This window comes from Eucyclogobius newberryi, unplaced genomic scaffold, assembly GCF_026437365.1.
Source record: "Eucyclogobius newberryi isolate DKJ021-1_F unplaced genomic scaffold, fEucNew1.0.hap1 SCAF_151, whole genome shotgun sequence".
Taxonomy (NCBI): Eukaryota; Metazoa; Chordata; class Actinopteri; order Gobiiformes; family Gobiidae; genus Eucyclogobius; species Eucyclogobius newberryi.
The window spans coordinates 5,270-26,123 of NW_027315781.1; the positions used below are offsets into that span (position 1 = coordinate 5,270).

Genomic DNA, 20,854 nt, shown 5'->3' on the forward strand with positions numbered 1-20,854 from the left:
GTCACCCACTGCGGTCACCCACTGAGGTCGCCCACTGCGGTCACCCACTGAGGTCACCCACTGAGGTCACCCACTGAGGTCACCCACTGAGGTCGCCCACTGAGGTCGCCCACTGCGGTCACCCACTGAGGTCGCCCACTGCGGTCACCCACTGCGGTCACCCACTGAGGTCACCCACTGAGGTCACCCACCTACTGAGGTCACCCACTGAGGTCACCCACTGAGGTCACCCACCTACTGAGGTCACCCACTGAGGTCACCCACTGAGGTCACCCACTGAGGTCGCCCACTGCGGTCACCCACTGAGGTCACCCACTGAGGTCACCCACTGCGGTCACCCACTGAGGTCACCCACTGCGGTCACCCACTGAGGTCACCCACTGAGGTCGCCCACTGAGGTCGCCCACTGAGGTCGCCCACTGCGGTCACCCACTGAGGTCGCCCACTGCGGTCACCCACTGAGGTCACCCACTGAGGTCGCCCACTGCGGTCACCCACTGCGGTCACCCACTGAGGTCACCCACTGCAACACATTTCTTATACTGTTTATCTCCACAAACTTACTCTGTCTGAATAAATAAGACCTTCATTTAGGGCGGGGCTGTTAATCGAATTGTAATCAAATGTAATCAAGAGGGAGATTGGGTCATCACAGTGTCTTGTGTCCAGCAGCCGGACATGCTTTGTTTGTACTTTTAAAAGAATATATAAAATAAACTCAAAACTCGTTATTGATGAATATTTCTTTTGCTCCGCCTCCAGCTGTTGAATCGCTTCCGATACATTCTGTCACTTTAGTTCATCAGTTCATTCGTTCTGACAGAAAAGACATTGAACATAGTGTAATATTTCCCTTCCGTGGATAAAGGCTCCGCCGTTCCACAGATATTAACCATAAAACAGCTCGCGACATCTGTATTTTGGACATTTAACATTCTTCCTCGTCTTGTATTGACCTTTCTCTTCTGACAGCACGATGATGTCACCTTTTCCCGACACTCTCTCTCTTCATCGGGGCGCTGCTCCTCCTCCTCCTCCAGCCGGACCAATCAGGAGCCAGCGCGTCGGCCGGCCAATGCGAGGGCTCCGCGGTGATGTCATGTTGTGGGGAGCCTGGAGCTGCTGCTGCAGAATCCACATTGATCAGAGGAGAAAGCAGCGCAGGGTGAGTATCCTGGACTTTCTGCCTTTTTCTTTACATTATGTCACACTTTGTATCGAGTCTATGCGTTTGTGCATTTAAAAGTGGATGCACAAGCCTGTGTTTTTCATTTATGCAGATTTTATTCCGTTACAGTTGAATATTTACTGGTAAAAAGTGTGTATTATTGCTTGAATGTGCTTTAGGTTTTAATTCTTAATCATTTTGATGCTCATTTTGCTTGTTTTTGGTGGAAATCTACGGGATTCACTCTTAATAAGGTCATTTCAAGGCAATGTGTGGAAAAGGAAGAGAAAACATAAATATATAGCCTAACTTTGGTCATAATTCAGTATAATCTTCACTTGGGTTTGTACTTGCGTTTGTTTGTTTGTTTGCTTGTTTGCTTGTTTGTTTGTTTGTTTGTTTGTTTGTTTGTTTGTTCCCTCGCGCTCGTGCGGGCTGCAGAAACAGTGACATCATCCTTTGAGCCTCGGATGATGTAAACATGCCGCACTCGAGCTCAAAAACCAAACAGTAGCTTGAGTTTATCTAAAGTGTTTCACATTGAGGATTTAGAGGTTGTGTTGCCCCGGGAGACGCTTTAAAATGCATTTGTTTTGGTCTAGTTTAGTTCGATGATCCGTCGTCATGGAACAGAACTCTTTGGTATAAATATAGAGTTTTAATATAGAGTGTTATAAGGAGGTTTATTAATCCTGGTCAAACGCAGTGACATTAACATTCTGTGATTGATGAGGTGCAGCTCCAGGGGCCCGGCCCTCCACCTGAGACCATTACATCATCAGAATGTACCTGATAGGCTACCACAGGGTCACATGCTTATTATTGTTATCATGTATTTGGTTTGGTGCATGATTTAGAGCCAAAAGGCAGATATTTACATTTAAAAACATACACACAGGACAAACTGGGTTAATGTGATGCACGATATCTTTATCATGGGAAATCTGACCTATATTTAAGACTAGAAACATAAACGTTTGAGAGGATGTGCGAGCATTGTCCAGCAAAATCAATACAATTATGATAAAAGCACAAACAAGTAAAGCTATAAATGTGTTTAAACGTTTGTGGCGCAAACTTGAGCTTCTTTGCTGCGTTTGAATCCAGTTTGTGTGACACTTTTCCATTTTTAATCATAATAATCATAATCATAACTCTGAAGTGTCCACATTCATAAGCGCAACAACAATCACGTGAGATTTTGAGTTTATAACAGCGCTTTCTGTGCCCCATGTCCAGACGCCTCCTCTCATGTGATTGGTCAGTGGGACCTTTGTGCACGCCTCCTCTCGTGTGATTGGTCCACTGCAGAGGCTCGGTCCCTGGAACCTTTAGAAATGTAACATAATGAAGTCACGGCTACATCATCATTCTGCTGACTTTACACAAATAACAGCTATTAACACACAGAAGGTCTAGTCCTGGTTTGGTCCTTCTCTAGTCCTGGTCTAGTCCTGGTCTAGTCCTGGTCTAGTCCTGGTTTAGTCCTGGTCTAGTCCTAGTGTAGTCCTGGTTTGGGCCTTCTCTAGTCCTGGTCTAGTCCTGGTCTAGTCCTGGTCTAGTCCTAGTGTAGTCTTGGTTTGGTCCTTCTCTAGTCCTGGTCTAGTCCTGGTCTAGTCCTGGTCTAGTCCTAGTGTAGTCTTCGTTTAGTCCTGGTCTAGTCCTAGTGAAGTCCTGGTCTAGTCCTGGTCTAGTCCTGGTCTAGTCCTAGTGTAGTCTTCGTTTAGTCCTGGTCTAGTCCTGGTCTAGTCCTGGTCTAGTCCTGGTCTAGTCCTGGTCTAGTCCTGGTCTAGTCCTGGTCTAGTCCTAGTGTAGTCTTCGTTTAGTCCTGGTCTAGTCCTAGTGTAGTCCGGGTCTAGTCCTGGTCTAGTCCTGGTCTAGTCCTAGTGTAGTCTTCGTTTAGTTCTGGTCTAGTCCTAGTGTAGTCCTGGTCTAGTCCTGGTCTAGTCCTGGTCTAGTCCTGGTCTAGTCCTGGTACATTCTGGGTTTGCATGTGGTGTATCTGGACGTGTATCGGTCAGATCTCTGGTGTTTGTGTGGGACTGTGTGACTGACTCATGTGTGTTTCTGTTCCAGGAGCCGCTCACGACACCATGACTCTGACAGGTGCATTACTGCTCATTTTTAATCATCATCATTTACTTTTAGCATCTTATATTTAGTTTGTTTTTTTGACATGCAAATGTATTGAACTGAATCTATGTCTAAAGATATATATAATATATATTCATGAAAATACTTTAACTCATTGTTAAAAACAGTTCACTGCTTGTCCTTTCTGTCCATTTGTGTCTCATTTTATCAGTTGATGAGAATATCTTTAATTTTTTCTTCATAATTCTGTTTTTTTTCGTTTTCATCTTTAAAATCCTCACACTGGAGAAACATGTTATTCCTTAAACATTGCTGTGGCTCTTGTGTGGCTCACGTGTGGCTCTTGTGTGGCTCTTGTGTGCTGCAGCCTACAGAGAGAAGATGCGAGAGCTCCCTCTGGTGTCTCTCTTCTGCTCCTGCGTCCTGCCTCAGCCCAAACTCGACCCCCCCAGAGACAAGAGCGATGGTGAGTGTCCACCATGGATCTATTATAGTAACCACATGATCCACAGGGTCCACAGGGTCCAACACGGTCCAACACGATCCACACGATCCACACGATCCACACGATCCACACGGTCCAACACGATCCACACGATCCACACGATCCACACGGTCCAACACGATCCACACGATCCACACGGTCCAACATGATCCACACGATCCACACGATCCACACGATCCACACGGTCCAACACGATCCACACGATCCACACGATCCACACGGTCCAACATGATCCACACGATCCACACGATCCACACGATCCACACGATCCACACGATCCACACGGTCCAACACGATCCACACGATCCACACGATCCACACGATCCACACGATCCACACGATCCACACGGTCCAACACGATCCACACGATCCACACGATCCACACGATCCACACAATCCACACCATCCAACACGATCCACGCGATCCACACGATCCACACGATCCACATGATCCACACGGTCCAACACGATCCACAGGATCCACACGGTCCAACACGATCCACACGATCCACACGATCCACACGATCCACACGGTCCAACACGATCCACACGATCCACACAATCCACACCATCCACGCGATCCACACAATCCACACCATCCACCACGGTCCACGCGGTCCACACGATCCACATGATCCAAACGATCCAACACGATCCACACAATCCAAACGATCCACACGATCCAACACGATCCAAACGATCCAACACGATCCACACGATGCAACACGATCCACACAATCCACACAATCCAAACGATCCACACGATCCAACACGATCCACACAATCCAAACGATACACACGATCCACACAATCCACACGGTCCAACACGATCCACACGATCCACACGATCCACACAATCCACACGGTCCAACACGATCCACACGATCCACACGATCCACACGATCCACACGGTCCACACGATCCAACACGATCCATAAGATCCACACGATCCACACGATCCACACGATCCACACGGTCCACACGATCCAACACGATCCACACGGTCCAACACGATCCACACGATCCACACAATTCACACGGTCCAACACGATCCACACGATCCACACGATCCACACGGTCCAACACGATCCACACGGTCCAACACGATCCACACAATCCAAACGATCCACACGATCCACACGATCCATACTGTCCAACACGATCCACACGATCCAACACGATCCACACTATCCAAACGATCCACACGATCCACACGATCCACACAATCCAAACGGTCCAACACAATCCACACGATCCACACAATCCACACGATCCACACGATCCACACGATCCACACAATCCACACGGTCCAACACGATCCACACGATCCACTCAATCCACACGGTCCAACACGATCCACACGGTCCAACACGATCCACACGATCCACACGATCCACACGATCCACACGATCCACACGATCCACACGGTCCAACACGATCCACACAATCCAAACGATCCACACGATCCACACGATCCACACGATCCACACGATCCATACTGTCCAACACGATCCACACAATCCAACACGATCCACACTATCCAAACGATCCACAAGATCCAACACGATCCACACAATCCACACAGTCCAACACGGTCCACACGATCCACACGATCCACACGATCCACACGATCCACACGATCCACACAATCCACACGGTCCAACACGATCCACACGATCCACACGATCCACACGATCCACACGATCCACACAATCCACACGGTCCAACACGATCCACACGATCCACACAATCCACACGGTCCAACACGATCCACACGGTCCAACACGATCCACACGATCCACACGATCCACACGATCCACACGATCCACACGATCCACACGGTCCAACACGATCCACACAATCCAAACGATCCACACGATCCACACGATCCACACGATCCACACGATCCACACGATCCATACTGTCCAACACGATCCACACAATCCAACACGATCCACACTATCCAAACGATCCACAGGATCCACACGGTCCAACACGATCCACACGATCCACACGATCCACACGATCCACACGGTCCAACACGATCCACACGATCCACACAATCCACACCATCCACGCGATCCACACAATCCACACCAACCACCACGGTCCACGCGGTCCACACGATCCACATGATCCAAACGATCCAACACGATCCACACAATCCAAACGATCCACACGATCCAACACGATCCAAACGATCCAACACGATCCACACGATGCAACACGATCCACACAATCCACACAATCCAAACGATCCACACGATCCAACACGATCCACACAATTCAAACGATCCACACGATCCACACAATCCACACGGTCCAACACGATCCACACGATCCACACGATCCACACAATCCACACGGTCCAACACGATCCACACGATCCACACAATCCACACGGTCCAACACGATCCACACGATCCACACGATCCACACGATCCACACGGTCCAACACGATCCACACGGTCCAACACGATCCACACAATCCAAACGATCCACACGATCCATACTGTCCAACACGATCCACATGATCCAACACGATCCACACTATCCAAACGATCCACACGATCCACACGATCCACACGATCCACACGGTCCAACACAATCCACACGATCCACACGATCCACACGATCCACACAATCCACACGGTCCAACACGATCCACACGATCCACACAATCCACACGGTCCAACACGATCCACATGATCCACACGATCTACACGATCCACACGATCCACATGATCCACATGATCCACACGATCTACACGATCCACACGATCCACACAATCCACACGGTCCAACACGATCCACACGATCCACACGATCCACACGGTCCAACACGATCCACACGATCCACAAGATCCAACACGATCCACACAATCCACACGGTCCAACACGATCCACACGATCCACACGATCCACACGATCCACACAATCCACACGATCCACACGGTCCAACACGATCCACACAATCCAAACGATCCACACGATCCACACGATCCACACGATCCACACGATCCATACTGTCCAACACGATCCACACGATCCAACACGATCCACACTATCCAAACGATCCACAAGATCCAACACGATCCACACAATCCACACGGTCCAACACGATCCACACGATCCACACGATCCACACGATCCACACGATCCACACGATCCACACGGTCCAACACGATCCACACGATCCACACGATCCACACGATCCACACGATCCACACGATCCACACGATCCACACGGTCCAACACGATCCACACGATCCACACGATCCACACGGTCCAACACGATCCACACGATCCACACGATCCACACGATCCACACGATCCACACGATCCACACGATCCACACGATCCACACGGTCCAACACGATCCACACGGTCCAACACGATCCACACGATCCACACGATCCACACGATCCACACGGTCCAACACGATCCACACGATCCACACGATCCACACGGTCCAACATGATCCACACGATCCACACTATCCACACGATCCACACGATCCAACACGATCCACACGATCCACACGATCCACACGGTCCAACATGATCCACACGATCCACACGATCCACACGATCCACACGATCCACACGATCCACACGGTCCAACACGATCCACACGATCCACACGATCCACACGATCCACACGATCCACACGGTCCAACACGATCCACACGATCCACACGATCCACACGATCCACACAATCCACACCATCCAACACGATCCACGCGATCCACACGATCCACACGATCCACACGATCCACACGGTCCAACACGATCCACACGATCCACACGGTCCAACACGATCCACACGATCCACACGATCCACACGATCCACACGGTCCAACACGATCCACACGATCCACACGATCCACACAATCCACACCATCCACGCGATCCACACAATCCACACCATCCACCACGGTCCACGCGGTCCACACGATCCACATGATCCAAACGATCCAACACGATCCACACAATCCAAACGATCCACACGATCCAACACGATCCAAACGATCCAACACGATCCACACGATCCAACACGATCCACACAATCCACACAATCCAAACGATCCACACGATCCACACGATCCACACGATCCAAACGATCCACACGATCCAACACGATCCACACAATCCAAACGATCCACACGATCCACACAATCCACACGGTCCAACACGATCCACACGATCCACACGATCCACACGATCCACACGGTCCACACGATCCAACACGATCCATAAGATCCACACGATCCACACGATCCACACGATCCACACGATCCACACGGTCCACACGATCCAACACGATCCACACGGTCCAACACGATCCACACGATCCACACAATCCACACGGTCCAACACGATCCACACGATCCACACGATCCACACGGTCCAACACGATCCACACGGTCCAACACGATCCACACAATCCAAACGATCCACACGATCCACACGATCCATACTGTCCAACACGATCCACACGATCCAACACGATCCACACTATCCAAACGATCCACACGATCCACACGATCCACACAATCCACACGGTCCAACACAATCCACACGATCCACACGATCCACACGATCCACACAATCCACACGGTCCAACACGATCCACACGATCCACACAATCCACACGGTCCAACACGATCCACACGGTCCAACACGATCCACACGATCCACACGATCCACACGATCCACACGATCCACACGATCCACACGGTCCAACACGATCCACACAATCCAAACGATCCACACGATCCACACGATCCACACGATCCACACGATCCACACGATCCATACTGTCCAACACGATCCACACAATCCAACACGATCCACACTATCCAAACGATCCACAAGATCCAACACGATCCACACAATCCACACGGTCCAACACGGTCCACACGATCCACACGATCCACACGATCCACACGATCCACACGATCCACACGATCCACACGGTCCAACACGATCCACACGATCCACACGATCCACACGATCCACACGATCCACACGATCCACACGATCCACACGGTCCAACACGATCCACACGATCCACACGATCCACACGGTCCAACACGATCCACACGATCCACACGATCCACACGATCCACACGATCCACACGATCCACACGGTCCAACACGATCCACACGATCCACACGATCCAACACGATCCACACGGTCCAACACGATCCACACGATCCACACGATCCACACGGTCCAACATGATCCACACGATCCACACGATCCACACGATCCACACGATCCAACACGATCCACACGATCCACACGATCCACACGGTCCAACATGATCCACACGATCCACACGATCCACACGATCCACACGGTCCAACACGATCCACACGATCCACACGATCCACACGATCCACACGATCCACACGATCCACACGATCCACACGGTCCAACACGATCCACACGATCCACACGATCCACACGATCCACACAATCCACACCATCCAACACGATCCACGCGATCCACACGATCCACACGATCCACACGATCCACACGGTCCAACACGATCCACACGATCCACACGGTCCAACACGATCCACACGATCCACACGATCCACACCATCCACGCGATCCACACAATCCACACCATCCACCACGGTCCACGCGGTCCACACGATCCACATGATCCACACGGTCCAACACGATCCACACGATCCACACGATCCACACGATCGACACGATCCACACAATCCACACCATCCACGCGATCCACACAATCCACACCATCCACCACGGTCCACGCGGTCCACACGATCCACATGATCCAAACGATCCAACACGATCCACACAATCCAAACGATCCACACGATCCAACACGATCCAAACGATCCAACACGATCCACACGATCCAACACGATCCACACAATCCACACAATCCAAACGATCCACACTATCCACACGATCCACACGATCCAAACGATCCATACGATCCAACACGATCCACACAATCCAAACGATCCACACGATCCACACAATCCACACGGTCCAACACGATCCACACGATCCACACGATCCACACGGTCCACACGATCCAACACGATCCATAAGATCCACACGATCCACACGATCCACACGATCCACACGGTCCACACGATCCAACACGATCCACACGATCCAACACGATCCACACGATCCACACGATCCACACAATCCACACGGTCCAACACGATCCACACGATCCACACAATCCACACGGTCCAACACGATCCACACGATCCACACGATCCACACGATCCACACGGTCCAACACGATCCACACAATCTAAACGATCCACACGATCCACACGATCCATACTGTCCAACACGATCCACACGATCCAACACGATCCACACTATCCAAACGATCCACACGATCCACACGATCCACACAATCCACACGGTCCAACACAATCCACACGATCCACACGATCCACACGATCCACACAATCCACACGGTCCAACACGATCCACACGATCCACACAATCCACACGGTCCAACACGATCCACATGATCCACACGATCTACACGATCCACACGATCCACATGATCCACACGATCTACATGATCCACACGATCCACACAATCCACACGGTGCAAACGGTGCAACAGGCAAATATACATCTCTGGACCATCAAATAGAAACATTTCAACTGGAAACTGAGAAAATGTGTTTAAATGGTTAGATTTTTATTCAGTTTAATCCGTTGATTTTATGGGAGATTGTAATGTTTTCTCAAAATACTCTCCACTTCACGTTTAAAAATCTCCATCTAATATGGAACCTTCTGGTCTTCATCCTTCATCAGAACATCAGGAACACGTCATATAAAGAGGCCACTTCATTTAACATATTTAAACATGCTATACTTCTGTACTTTCAGTTAAACTAGATTCATTTAAAGACAAAAGAAGTCATCTGGACAATGTTTTTAAAATCAAGATGTTTCTGAAAGTCATTTTCAATCTAAAGGAGGTAGAGCCGCTTTCGTTCGGCTCCTTTAGATTGAAAATGACTTTGGAATGGAAGTTGAAACAGGCACAGAACGCGACCAGAGAGAGAAATTGAAATAAAAAATAAAAAAAAGACATAAACTTGACAATAATAATAAACAAAACAATCAAATAAAGATAAAAATCCCATTTAGTCCAAAGTCGGTCAAATATCTTTAAAGACCATTTATGTTTCCTGGCTGTGCCTAGAATGTTCCACAGTATTGCACTAAAAATAGATCCATCTTGTATTTATCTAATTACAATAGCTAGAAAAGGATTACGTCTCCACAGACCTGACATGTAACTCGTCGTCTCCGTGGTAGTTGCCATACTGTACTCTCCCTGACCCATGAGCCTGACCTGTGACCCTGACCTGTGACCCTGGGCTTTGTGCAGGCGTGGTGGACCTGAACCTGTGCAGCATCCGGGACATGGAGGTGATCGAGCTGAGCAAACGCTCCAGCGGTCAGGCCTTCGAGGTCATCCTCAAGCCCCCCTCCTTCGACGGCAGTCCAGAGCTCAGGGTGACCACCCCGCCCCGGCCCAAGCCCTCCCTGGAGGAGATCCAGAAGAAGCTGGAGGCGGCGCACGAGAGGAGAAAGGTACGGCCAATGAAACACAGTCAAATAATGAATTACAGGCAGTTGTAAAGCTTTATCTATTAGAACAAATACTCGATACACAAGATTTTCTGATCGGGTCATATTGATACGATTTCTGTGGTTTTCTTATTTTGCTTTTAAATTGTCAGATAACATCTGTAGTAATTATAAATGACAGTTTTACACTAATCAAGCTGCAGTTTGTGAAGAACAGCTGAAAGTTCTGCTCAAAACACAACATTTGGCACAATTTACACAACTTCAACATCAGCGAAATAAAAGTCAAATCATACTTTCTGTGCACGTCGGAGGCATTTCGGGTCAGCGTGAAGCATGGTTGCTAGGTAACACATCTGGAATTCCGTAGTGTGATGTCATGACTTACAACGAGGAAGTAAAATCATAAACTTGAAACAAACTGTCATGTCATGTTTTGCAGTGAAGTCCGTCAAAAGCACAAATGCATCAGACGGATATTTTATATACAAACAGATTCAAGTCATTCCACAGTAAAGGCACTTCAAATGAGGCGGAAAACATTAGCTGTAGTTGTCATTTGAGCTCGATCAGAAGGAGCCGTTACTTTTGGTGACATGACTCGTGTTTTTTGCAGTGCCAGGAGGCGGAGCTGCTGAAACACTTGGCCGGGCGGCGGGAGCACGAGCGGGAGGTGGCACAGAAAGCCTTAACCAAAGAGCGCCAGGAGCAACCGCACAGAAACATGCACCTGAACGCCTCACAGGAGCAGCCGCAGGTCAGTGTCCAGCAGGGGGCGCCACAGAGAGCGGAGCAAACTCATCTATAACGTGTTCATCCATGAAGTTTAATACAGCGACAAGTACAGGACAATATATTGATAACAATGCAAGCGCTCTGGCTGTTATTGGCTGTTTGAATAGATGTTTACTGCATCCATTAAACACATTTTAAAGTGCGATATATCGTTACAACAAACTATTTGAAACGGCCTCATGCCACTGACACAATAACTCTGAACTAGGATTATCCCAGAAAACACTTTTTCAAATGTACAGTATTAAAAAAACATGAGCTGCAATAAAAAAAGCAGAATCCAAACACTTAAGTTGTTAATTGGTGTCTGTAATTAGACTTTGGAGATACTTTTGTGACAGTCTGCAGCTCAGATCTTATCTTTAGACCACATCAAAATATAAATAAAGTAAATCACCTCTAAAAACTACTGTCACAGCTTACATTAATTGAACAAAAAGTATAGTAACGGCCGTGATACATGAGTCCAGATGAACCAGTTGAGGAAACGACATCAGAGAAGCATCGATCATAAAGACATGATTCTGATCAGAATTGCCAAACTCTATATTATCAATATAACATCAGATCCATGTATCTAACCCTGACAGTTAGCAGGGTATGTTTTGGGCGGGGTCAGTATGGCTAGTGGGCGGGGTCAGTATGGCTTGTGGCCTTGGCTCACCTCTGGTCTCTCCCTTCAGGTGTCATGACGGCCTGATCACAACACAAGCTGAACATTCATGGAAGCCATTTCGGAGGCTGACGAGGAGGAGACCATTGCACTAGGAAGCTGTGCCCACACTGGGGGCTGATCTTTGCCCGGCGGCGGCGGCGTTGTCTTCGCGGGGACAGCCCTGAGGACGCAGGACTCATGCAGGACTTCACCACCAGTGCCATGTTTGCCTGTGACATAAGTGTGTACATAAGGACGCTCTTTGTGGTCTCTGTTTCTCATGTTCCGACCCATCCTCCGCTCGCTCAAGCTGGGCTCCTTCACACTGTGGCACCGGGGGCAGTTTGGCCCAGGAGACGGGGGCAGAGAGGGTTGAATGTGGACAGATCCGTGACCCGCACTGGAGGATTCTGCATAACGCTTTCATTTAAAGGTCCTATAGTACGCACGCCGTCATTCGTCTGATGTGTCGACGCTCTGCTCCGTGAAGCAGTTTGTATCAAGCTAAAAACAACAGCTGCTCGCGCCAAGTTCATTTGCAAGTGCCAGACCACATCATCAGTGCGCAATATTCAGATATTTAGAGCGCTGTGTCAGGCTGAGTCCCACACATGGTTTTCACAAGAGTTGGACTTTTCATTTGACAGTGTTTCTTGCTGCGGTTGCCGTGGTAAACTCCTGCTTTACTCAATGCATGGCTCACAACACGATCATATCACAATTTTGCAATAATCGATCTATTGCACATGATTTTATGCCGTTCATCACAGTTTATAAAGAACCAAATACATTTTAGCAAAAGTATTGATTTGTTAAACCACAAACTTAAAATGAAACACGCCCATTTTGATCTGAATGATGTATATGAATATGTCAGATGAAGAGCATAAACAAGTGTCCATGTTGCTAAGCTGCACCGGAGTGGAAATGTGAGCTTTATTAGATTATGTCTGGTTTAGACTTTCAAAACAAAGAGGAGCTTGTGAAAGAGCCAAACGGACAAAATATCCACTAAAATGTGCAGGAATGATGTTGTTTCATGAGGATCAGAACATGGTTAAAGACATATTGCATATTATAGGACCTTTATCATTTTTACTTGATCCAAACACAATGAGAACTCCACTGATGTTTTTCTTTCAAATGTTCCTGTGAAATCTTCCGTTGAACATAACATAATATCATACTTCTCAAATAGAAACGTACTCCAGTTCTACAATATGAGCGGGTTTGTTTTATTCTTGTTTTCAAAGTGTAACTATTAGACATTTTCTCACTTGTCTGTGTGAGATGTGGATGTGGACGTCATCTGAGCTGAGAGGATGAGATACTCTTCAAATATTACTGATAAATGCTATGTACAGAGATCATATTCTATTTTCAAAGCTCATAATAAAACTATACAATGAAGATGGTTGTTCTGATACTTTTATTGCAAGGCAAAGGCACACCGTCCGCATATAAATATCAGTTTAGCAATAAATATGAATAAATAACGTATAAATAAAAAGATAAATAAGGTTTCAAACGACACACTACACACTGTGTGTCCTCAGAGCTTCAGCTGAAAAGGACAGATATTATGCATTATTTGTTGTAATTAGCCTTGAGTTCCTTTTCTTTTGTATAAACAGCAGACTTCCTGTCACTCTGTCCACACTAGAAACTGACCTTTGAGCTTCATCTGCTGGCTGCGGAGGGAATTACATCAGAGATTCATACATGTGCTTTTCCTTTGACGTGTTTATGCAGCCACGCAGTTGTAATGATCGTGATTTGACAACAGAAATGCTCAGAACGACTCTGGTGATGATTTTTGGACTTAAAAGGCGGGTCATAGGCGGGTCATAGGCGGGTCATAGGCGGGTCATAGGTGGAATATGACATCACAGATCGAGGAACATTGACACTTGGAGGGGAGAGGACTTTTTAACACGATTCTTCAAACAAGCGTGAATGAAATACAACTGCAGGTGTGTTTTTGATCAGGGAACAAAAACGATAAAATCATCAACATTCCCGATTACAAGAGCCTGATGTGATAGTGTTAACTCGCTCTTGAAGCATCACATTCATACTAAACAGTTAGACGTGAAGTGAAGGTGACCACTTGACTGGACAGGGTGGTCATCCCCTGACCTCACTGATGCTGCACGACCACAGGCTTGACACACGTGCAGGCCACGGCGATCAGGCGGCGCTCCAGTTTGAAGTGGTAGGGGTGGCTGCTGTGGGACGGACGCACTCTCCGCACTAACAGGACCTCGTGCATTATGGGTCTGGACTCCAGGCTCCGGTTCTCCTGGCCGTCCATGTCCAGACAGCCCTTCAGCAGGCAGCGCGCCTCCGAGATGCTGGGAGGGTACAGGGACTGGTCGTGGGTCGTGCTGCGGGCAGGATGAATAACCTTTAGGACTTGTTCTTATTCCATTATACGTTTCTCCTCAGTCACACTCAAAGCTTGGACTAAACCAGTGCCAGAGCAGAACCAAATCAAGTCTACATCAGGACTAAACCAGCGTCAAACCAGGAGCAAAGCAGGACGACAGTGAACGCAGCCACAGTCACAACATATATTCTAGTTCCTGGGTCACTTCTGTACACTGTATCAGAGTTTGGTGCGATTTTTGAAGATTAAACGAGCAAAAACTGTCGGTTCTGTCTGCAAATGCAAATTCACCTGGTATTATGTATACATTTCAGCTCAAATCTCAAATATATCTTAATATTAGCCAAATGCATCTTGAGATATTATGTATTAAAAACATACAAATGGATCAAATTGATGATATAATTCTGGATTATCTCTGAATAAGACCAGCTGAGAATATGAACACCCTTTAACCGTCACTAAACAGACATTCAATTGTAAAAAAATTGTAAATAGGACCCAATAATTCCAAATGCAAAGTCTGAAATTTACCATTTTGACAAACATCCATTAATGAAATAAAATAATAATAACAATGTTCTACCTTAATTCCCATGTATTAAATAAAAGTATCCCATCTTTATTTTTCCTGTGATCAAACTTCAGCCCTAAACCTCCCAGGTCTTCTCGCTCACTGGGCCGAGCGCCGTCTTACTTGTACGTCCAGGGGGAGATGGAGGAGTTGTGCAGGGCCCTCGCCGCATGCATGGGGGTCAGAGCATCGGGGTCCACCTGCAGGCCGACCATGTGCTTGGAGTTCCCGCTGGCTCTCGGGATCCGGGCCCCCTCCGTCGCCGTCAGCACCATCAGCAGCAGCACCAGGATGGAAGCGCAGGACGTCTGAGGAGCACAAGCGGAGCACAAGCGGAGCCAAGCGGTCAGGATCGGTCGGCAGTTTTGACCGACTGCCGGCGTCGTCAAAACTAAAGTGAAACTATGATCGCAACGTGGATATCTGAGGTACTTTTCAACCAACAAACGCCTCGGTAGAACGTCGCGGTTCAGAGTTTGGTAAAGGACCAAACCCAAACTGACAATCACAAACCACAATCTCAACGGAATCCAGAGCGTGACGTGATTTAGACGCGGCGAGGACGGAACGGCTGAGAAGTAAAGTCAATATGTTGTGCGCCGACTGTCGATTCACTGCCGAAATAAATGTTTTTACACAATGTTTGCCCCGTAAGTCACTTGTCTCATCTCGTTCTGCTAAACAAATGTTTTATTGACCCTTTAAAATTGAAAAAAGTCATCTCGATGCAGATCAGGGAATTTCTAACAACAAATAAGCAGCAATTTAGAGTTTCCATGGTGGAAATGTGAGTCATTCTGCTTTTCTATTAAAGAGGACGACAAATGTACTATTTTTAAGTAAATCTGTTGAAGAAATGAAAAACGATGTGATTGGAACGATGTGATTGGATTTGTCCAGTAAAACCTGAAGATCTGGACTTTGCCTTTGTCAAAAATGCACATGTAAAATACAGTTTCAGGCTCAGGTTTCTCACTTTACGTGGTTAATCCCATTGTTCCATTTCACTTTTGCCTCCATTCATTGGCATTTACAACAGATTTGTCCCCAAACCTTAAACAAGTCCATTGAAGAACACTTTAAGTCGAGCATTTTTGAAGATTAAAATGTCTAAAAAGTTTGTCATATTAAACATTTCCCACCCAAACCTCTCTCTCAGCTCATCACAGCGAACACTTTCTTCAGTGAACTCACCTTGATGCAGGAGGAAGTCATGGTGGAGTCAGGTCTTCTGCAGTGTGTAACAGGCTCCGCGGGTTCAGCTGGAGGTTGAGGCCGGGCCGTTGTGCTTTGGCGTAGGTCGCGGCTCACGCTTTTATCGGGAGGGCCTGGCGCCTGGTGTTTCCTGTGATGATGTAACGGATGTGACTTGTGTCTTTGAACCCACACACCTCGTCTGACCCACTTTTACAACGCGCACAGTCAAGGTGGCGCTCCCTTTTCTGATGCATTTGCCGAATATCGAAGCGTTTGAACACGGCGAGCGGCCACGATCAGCACCGCACGCAGGGAAATTAACCTGTTCATGTGTCACCTCCAGAGACTCGACGACTGGTCAATTCATGGATCCATAAGGGTTCTATGGGTTTAAAGATCATTTTTCTTGAATCTAGCCTGATTTGCAATGTAGGAAATAATAGAAAACATTGTATTATCCCAGCTGCAAACACATGAACACACAACAATGAGCCTTAAAAAGAGAGTTTAAGTGTCCCTCTTTTCAGTGTCCATTCTGTGCACTGTAGAACTCCAGCTCCTGACACAATAGAACGAATTCACAATAGGAAGAATTACAACAATATATACTGTATATAAACTATTGAAATCAGGATCCGGTGCATTCTTAGAGTTTGTCAGAGCAAAAAATTGTTCCTTGTTCCATTGTGCTTTGTGAGTAAAGTCGGAAATCTGAAGTCTCAGAATGACCCATAACGCAGCAAGAACGCTACAGATCCAAGGGACATCTGAGAACACCTCTAATGAAGCAATTTATTCATTTTAATGAAGAGCTGCTCTGTCACTCACTGTTCCACCACAGCAGGAGCCAACAGGAGTTTTATCGCACCAAATACAAACACTCAGACATGGCCTTTTGTACGAGTACTAACGGTAGCTTCAGGCTAAATGCTACCACCATTCTTGCACTGCCTGCTGTATTTTTTTTTACTACGGCAAGTCAACAACCCTGTTAAGACTCTTTTGTGACTTAATATTAATTAGTTGTGCTTAAAATGTTCATAATTTGCCAGGAAATGTCTTAAAAGCGCAAAAAAGTTATTTTCATATTGAATTAATGGAGCGTTTACACCCACACAGGCCACGCCCTCCAATGCCCATAAAGGGCATGTCTGAGGTAAATACATGCTGGAAGATCAGTTCAGCTCAGGTAAAGATGAAAGTTTGAATTATATTTTATTTATTTGCCCTCTGCATTTGACCTACTTTGACCTACTAAGTAGTTCATCTGAAGTTCAAATGAACTCGGCCCCTGGGGTAGGTGACGGGCAGTGGCACTCATTTCTGTCCAGGATCCTCAGCAGAATGAATAATTCACTTGGAGGTAATTACACAAATGTTTGATTTGACAAATAAAACCTGATACAAAACACATTTATTTTTGTTTAAATGAAACAGGAGTGTCAAATATAAGGCCTGCGGGCCGTATCCAGCCCTCCAGATGTTTTTATCAGGCCCGCGAAACATATAATAATTTCATTCACCGATAATCCTTTGCAGCAGCTGCCCCTCCCCCTCGCCGCTCAGCGCTGCCGTGCTGCTGGAGCCTCTCCTCAGTTTCTGTTGCAGAAAAGTACAAAACTTTACAGATTTGTCTTGAGCAGAGGTCTGAGCAGGGAAAGAGACGCATGGCTTTGGGAAATACGTGGAAGTAAGAAAGAAAACGGTTTTGTGGACGTTAGAGTTGTGCTAAAAGTGGCACTAATGTGGAGCTAATGTGGAGCTAATGTGGAGCTAATGTGGAGCTAACAACAAGACAACACTTCAGTAATGACAGTTCTTTGAGGAAAACATCCAAACAAACCTGGACGAATCAGGAGCCAGGTAAAATCACAGGTCAGAGAGTAATAAAGTCTGAACATGAGTGAAGCTGATGTGACTGTGTCCACTCTGATGAGACTGTGTCCACTCTGATGTGACTGTGTCCACTCTGATGAGACTGTGTCCACTCTGATGAGACTGTGTCCACTCTGATGTGACTGTGTCCACTCTGATGTGACTGTGTCCACTCTGATGAGACTGTGTCCACTCTGATGAGACTGTGTCCACTCTGATGAGACTGTGTCCACTCTGATGTGACTGTGTCCACTCTGATGAGACTGTGTCCACTCTGATGAGACTGTGTCCACTCTGATGTGACTGTGTCCACTCTGATGAGACTGTGTCCACTCTGATGAGAGTGTGTCCACTCTGATGTGACTGTGTCCACTCTGATGTGACTGTGTCCACTCTGATGTGACTGTGTCCACTCTGATGTGACTGTGTCCACTCTGATGAGACTGTGTCCACTCTGATGAGACTGTGTCCACTCTGATGAGACTGTGTCCACTCTGATGTGACTGTGTCCACTCTGATGAGACTGTGTCCACTCTGATGTGACTGTGTCCACTCTGATGAGACTGTGTCCACTCTGATGTGACTGTGTCCACTCTGATGAGACTGTGTCCACTCTGATGAGACTGTGTCCACTCTGATGTGACTGTGTCCACTCTGATGTGACTGTGTCCACTCTGATGAGACTGTGTCCACTCTGATGTGACTGTGTCCACTCTGATGTGACTGTGTCCACTCTGATGAGACTGTGTCCACTCTGATGTGACTGTGTCCACTCTGATGAGACTGTGTCCACTCTGATGTGACTGTGTCCACTCTGATGAGACTGTGTCCACTCTGATGAGACTGTGTCCACTCTGATGAGACTGTGTCCACTCTGATGTGACTGTGTCCACTCTGATGAGACTGTGTCCACTCTGATGTGACTGTGTCCACTCTGATGTGACTGTGTCCACTCTGATGTGACTGTGTCCTCTCTGATGAGACTGTGTCCACTCTGATGAGACTGTGTCCACTCTGATGTGACTGTGTCCACTCTGATGAGACTGTGTCCACTCTGATGTGACTGTGTCCACTCTGATGAGACTGTGTCCACTCTGATGAGACTGTGTCCACTCTGATGTGACTGTGTCCACTCTGATGTGACTGTGTCCACTCTGATGTGACTGTGTCCACTCTGATGAGACTGTGTCCACTCTGATGAGAGTGTGTCCACTCTGATGTGACTGTGTCCACTCTGATGAGACTGTGTCCACTCTGATGAGACTGTGTCCACTCTGATGAGACTGTGTCCACTCTGATGAGACTGTGTCCACTCTGATGTGACTGTGTCCACTCTGATGAGACTGAGGAGCTGGACACATCAGAATGCACTCATTTGATTCATTGCTCGATGAAGTCAGATTATTTAATCCAAACAGTCTTATGCATGGATGTGTAGCTCAGTAGGACAGGCCTTTGCCCTTCACGTGGGAGGATCGGCTCCAAAGCCCCTCTTTACATGTTTTTGTTGATTTTTTCACTTTTGTGTCATCCACGAGACAGGTCAAGACTGATGCTTATACATAAAGTCACTGCTGCTGCTGCAGCTGCTGCTGCTGCATGAATATGGACTCAAAGTCTTTCACCTGCTGGAGATTTATGTCCACAAAGAACTATCAATAAACTACATAAAACTGTTATGTACATTTTACGTGGCTGCTCACGCCCTGAGCATCCACGCTCTCAGACAGTCCTGGTTTAAACATGTTTAAACTGTCATGTGTCCGTTGTGTGTCAATACTGATCATGTGGGATTCAGTTTTAGAACGCAGAGCTTCCATTGCAACTGCAAAAACATAATTTGACTGATGGAAAAATAGTTTCCACAGCGACTAATCCTCAAATCAAAGTCATAATTAGAAAAAAAAATCCAGAGCAAAAAAGGCGAGAAACGCTGCAGCTCTGAGCGAGTCTGAGCGGCTGTGACCTGAATCGCAG

General features: G+C 47.3%; 2 protein-coding genes across 2 annotated transcripts; one reads left to right on the forward strand and one right to left on the reverse strand.

The window, feature by feature from the left end:
• Window positions 1-1,067: 1,067 nt before the first annotated feature.
• On the forward strand, window positions 1,068-14,252 carry LOC140361341 (stathmin-4-like). The gene is made up of 6 exons (XM_072447051.1): window positions 1,068-1,165; window positions 3,245-3,274; window positions 3,630-3,728; window positions 11,190-11,395; window positions 12,009-12,149; window positions 12,871-14,252. Exons 2-6 carry the CDS (start codon window positions 3,262-3,264, stop codon window positions 12,877-12,879), a joined length of 468 nt encoding a protein of 155 aa, XP_072303152.1. The 5' UTR covers window positions 1,068-1,165; window positions 3,245-3,261; the 3' UTR covers window positions 12,880-14,252.
• A 730-nt stretch (window positions 14,253-14,982) lies between these two features.
• Window positions 14,983-17,020, reverse strand: LOC140361343 (interleukin-17F-like). The gene is made up of 3 exons (XM_072447053.1): window positions 17,000-17,020; window positions 15,929-16,113; window positions 14,983-15,229 (listed from the first exon to the last, which is right to left on the reverse strand). The coding sequence occupies exons 1-3, from the start codon at window positions 17,018-17,020 to the stop codon at window positions 14,983-14,985; spliced, it is 453 nt and encodes a 150-aa protein (XP_072303154.1).
• Between the last annotated feature and the right edge of the window lie 3,834 nt (window positions 17,021-20,854).

Coding starts and splice junctions, on each gene's coding strand:
- LOC140361341 (XM_072447051.1), top strand. Junction 3,729..11,189: donor CCCCAGAGACAAGAGCGATG/GTGAGTGTCCAC, acceptor GGCTTTGTGCAG/GCGTGGTGGACCTGAACCTG. Junction 11,396..12,008: donor CGGCGCACGAGAGGAGAAAG/GTACGGCCAATG, acceptor TGTTTTTTGCAG/TGCCAGGAGGCGGAGCTGCT.
- LOC140361343 (XM_072447053.1), bottom strand. CDS start 17,020: ATGACTTCCTCCTGCATCAAG. Junction 16,114..16,999: donor TGACTTCCTCCTGCATCAAG/GTGAGTTCACTG, acceptor TGTGCTCCTCAG/ACGTCCTGCGCTTCCATCCT. Junction 15,230..15,928: donor ATCTCCCCCTGGACGTACAA/GTAAGACGGCGC, acceptor TCCTGCCCGCAG/CACGACCCACGACCAGTCCC.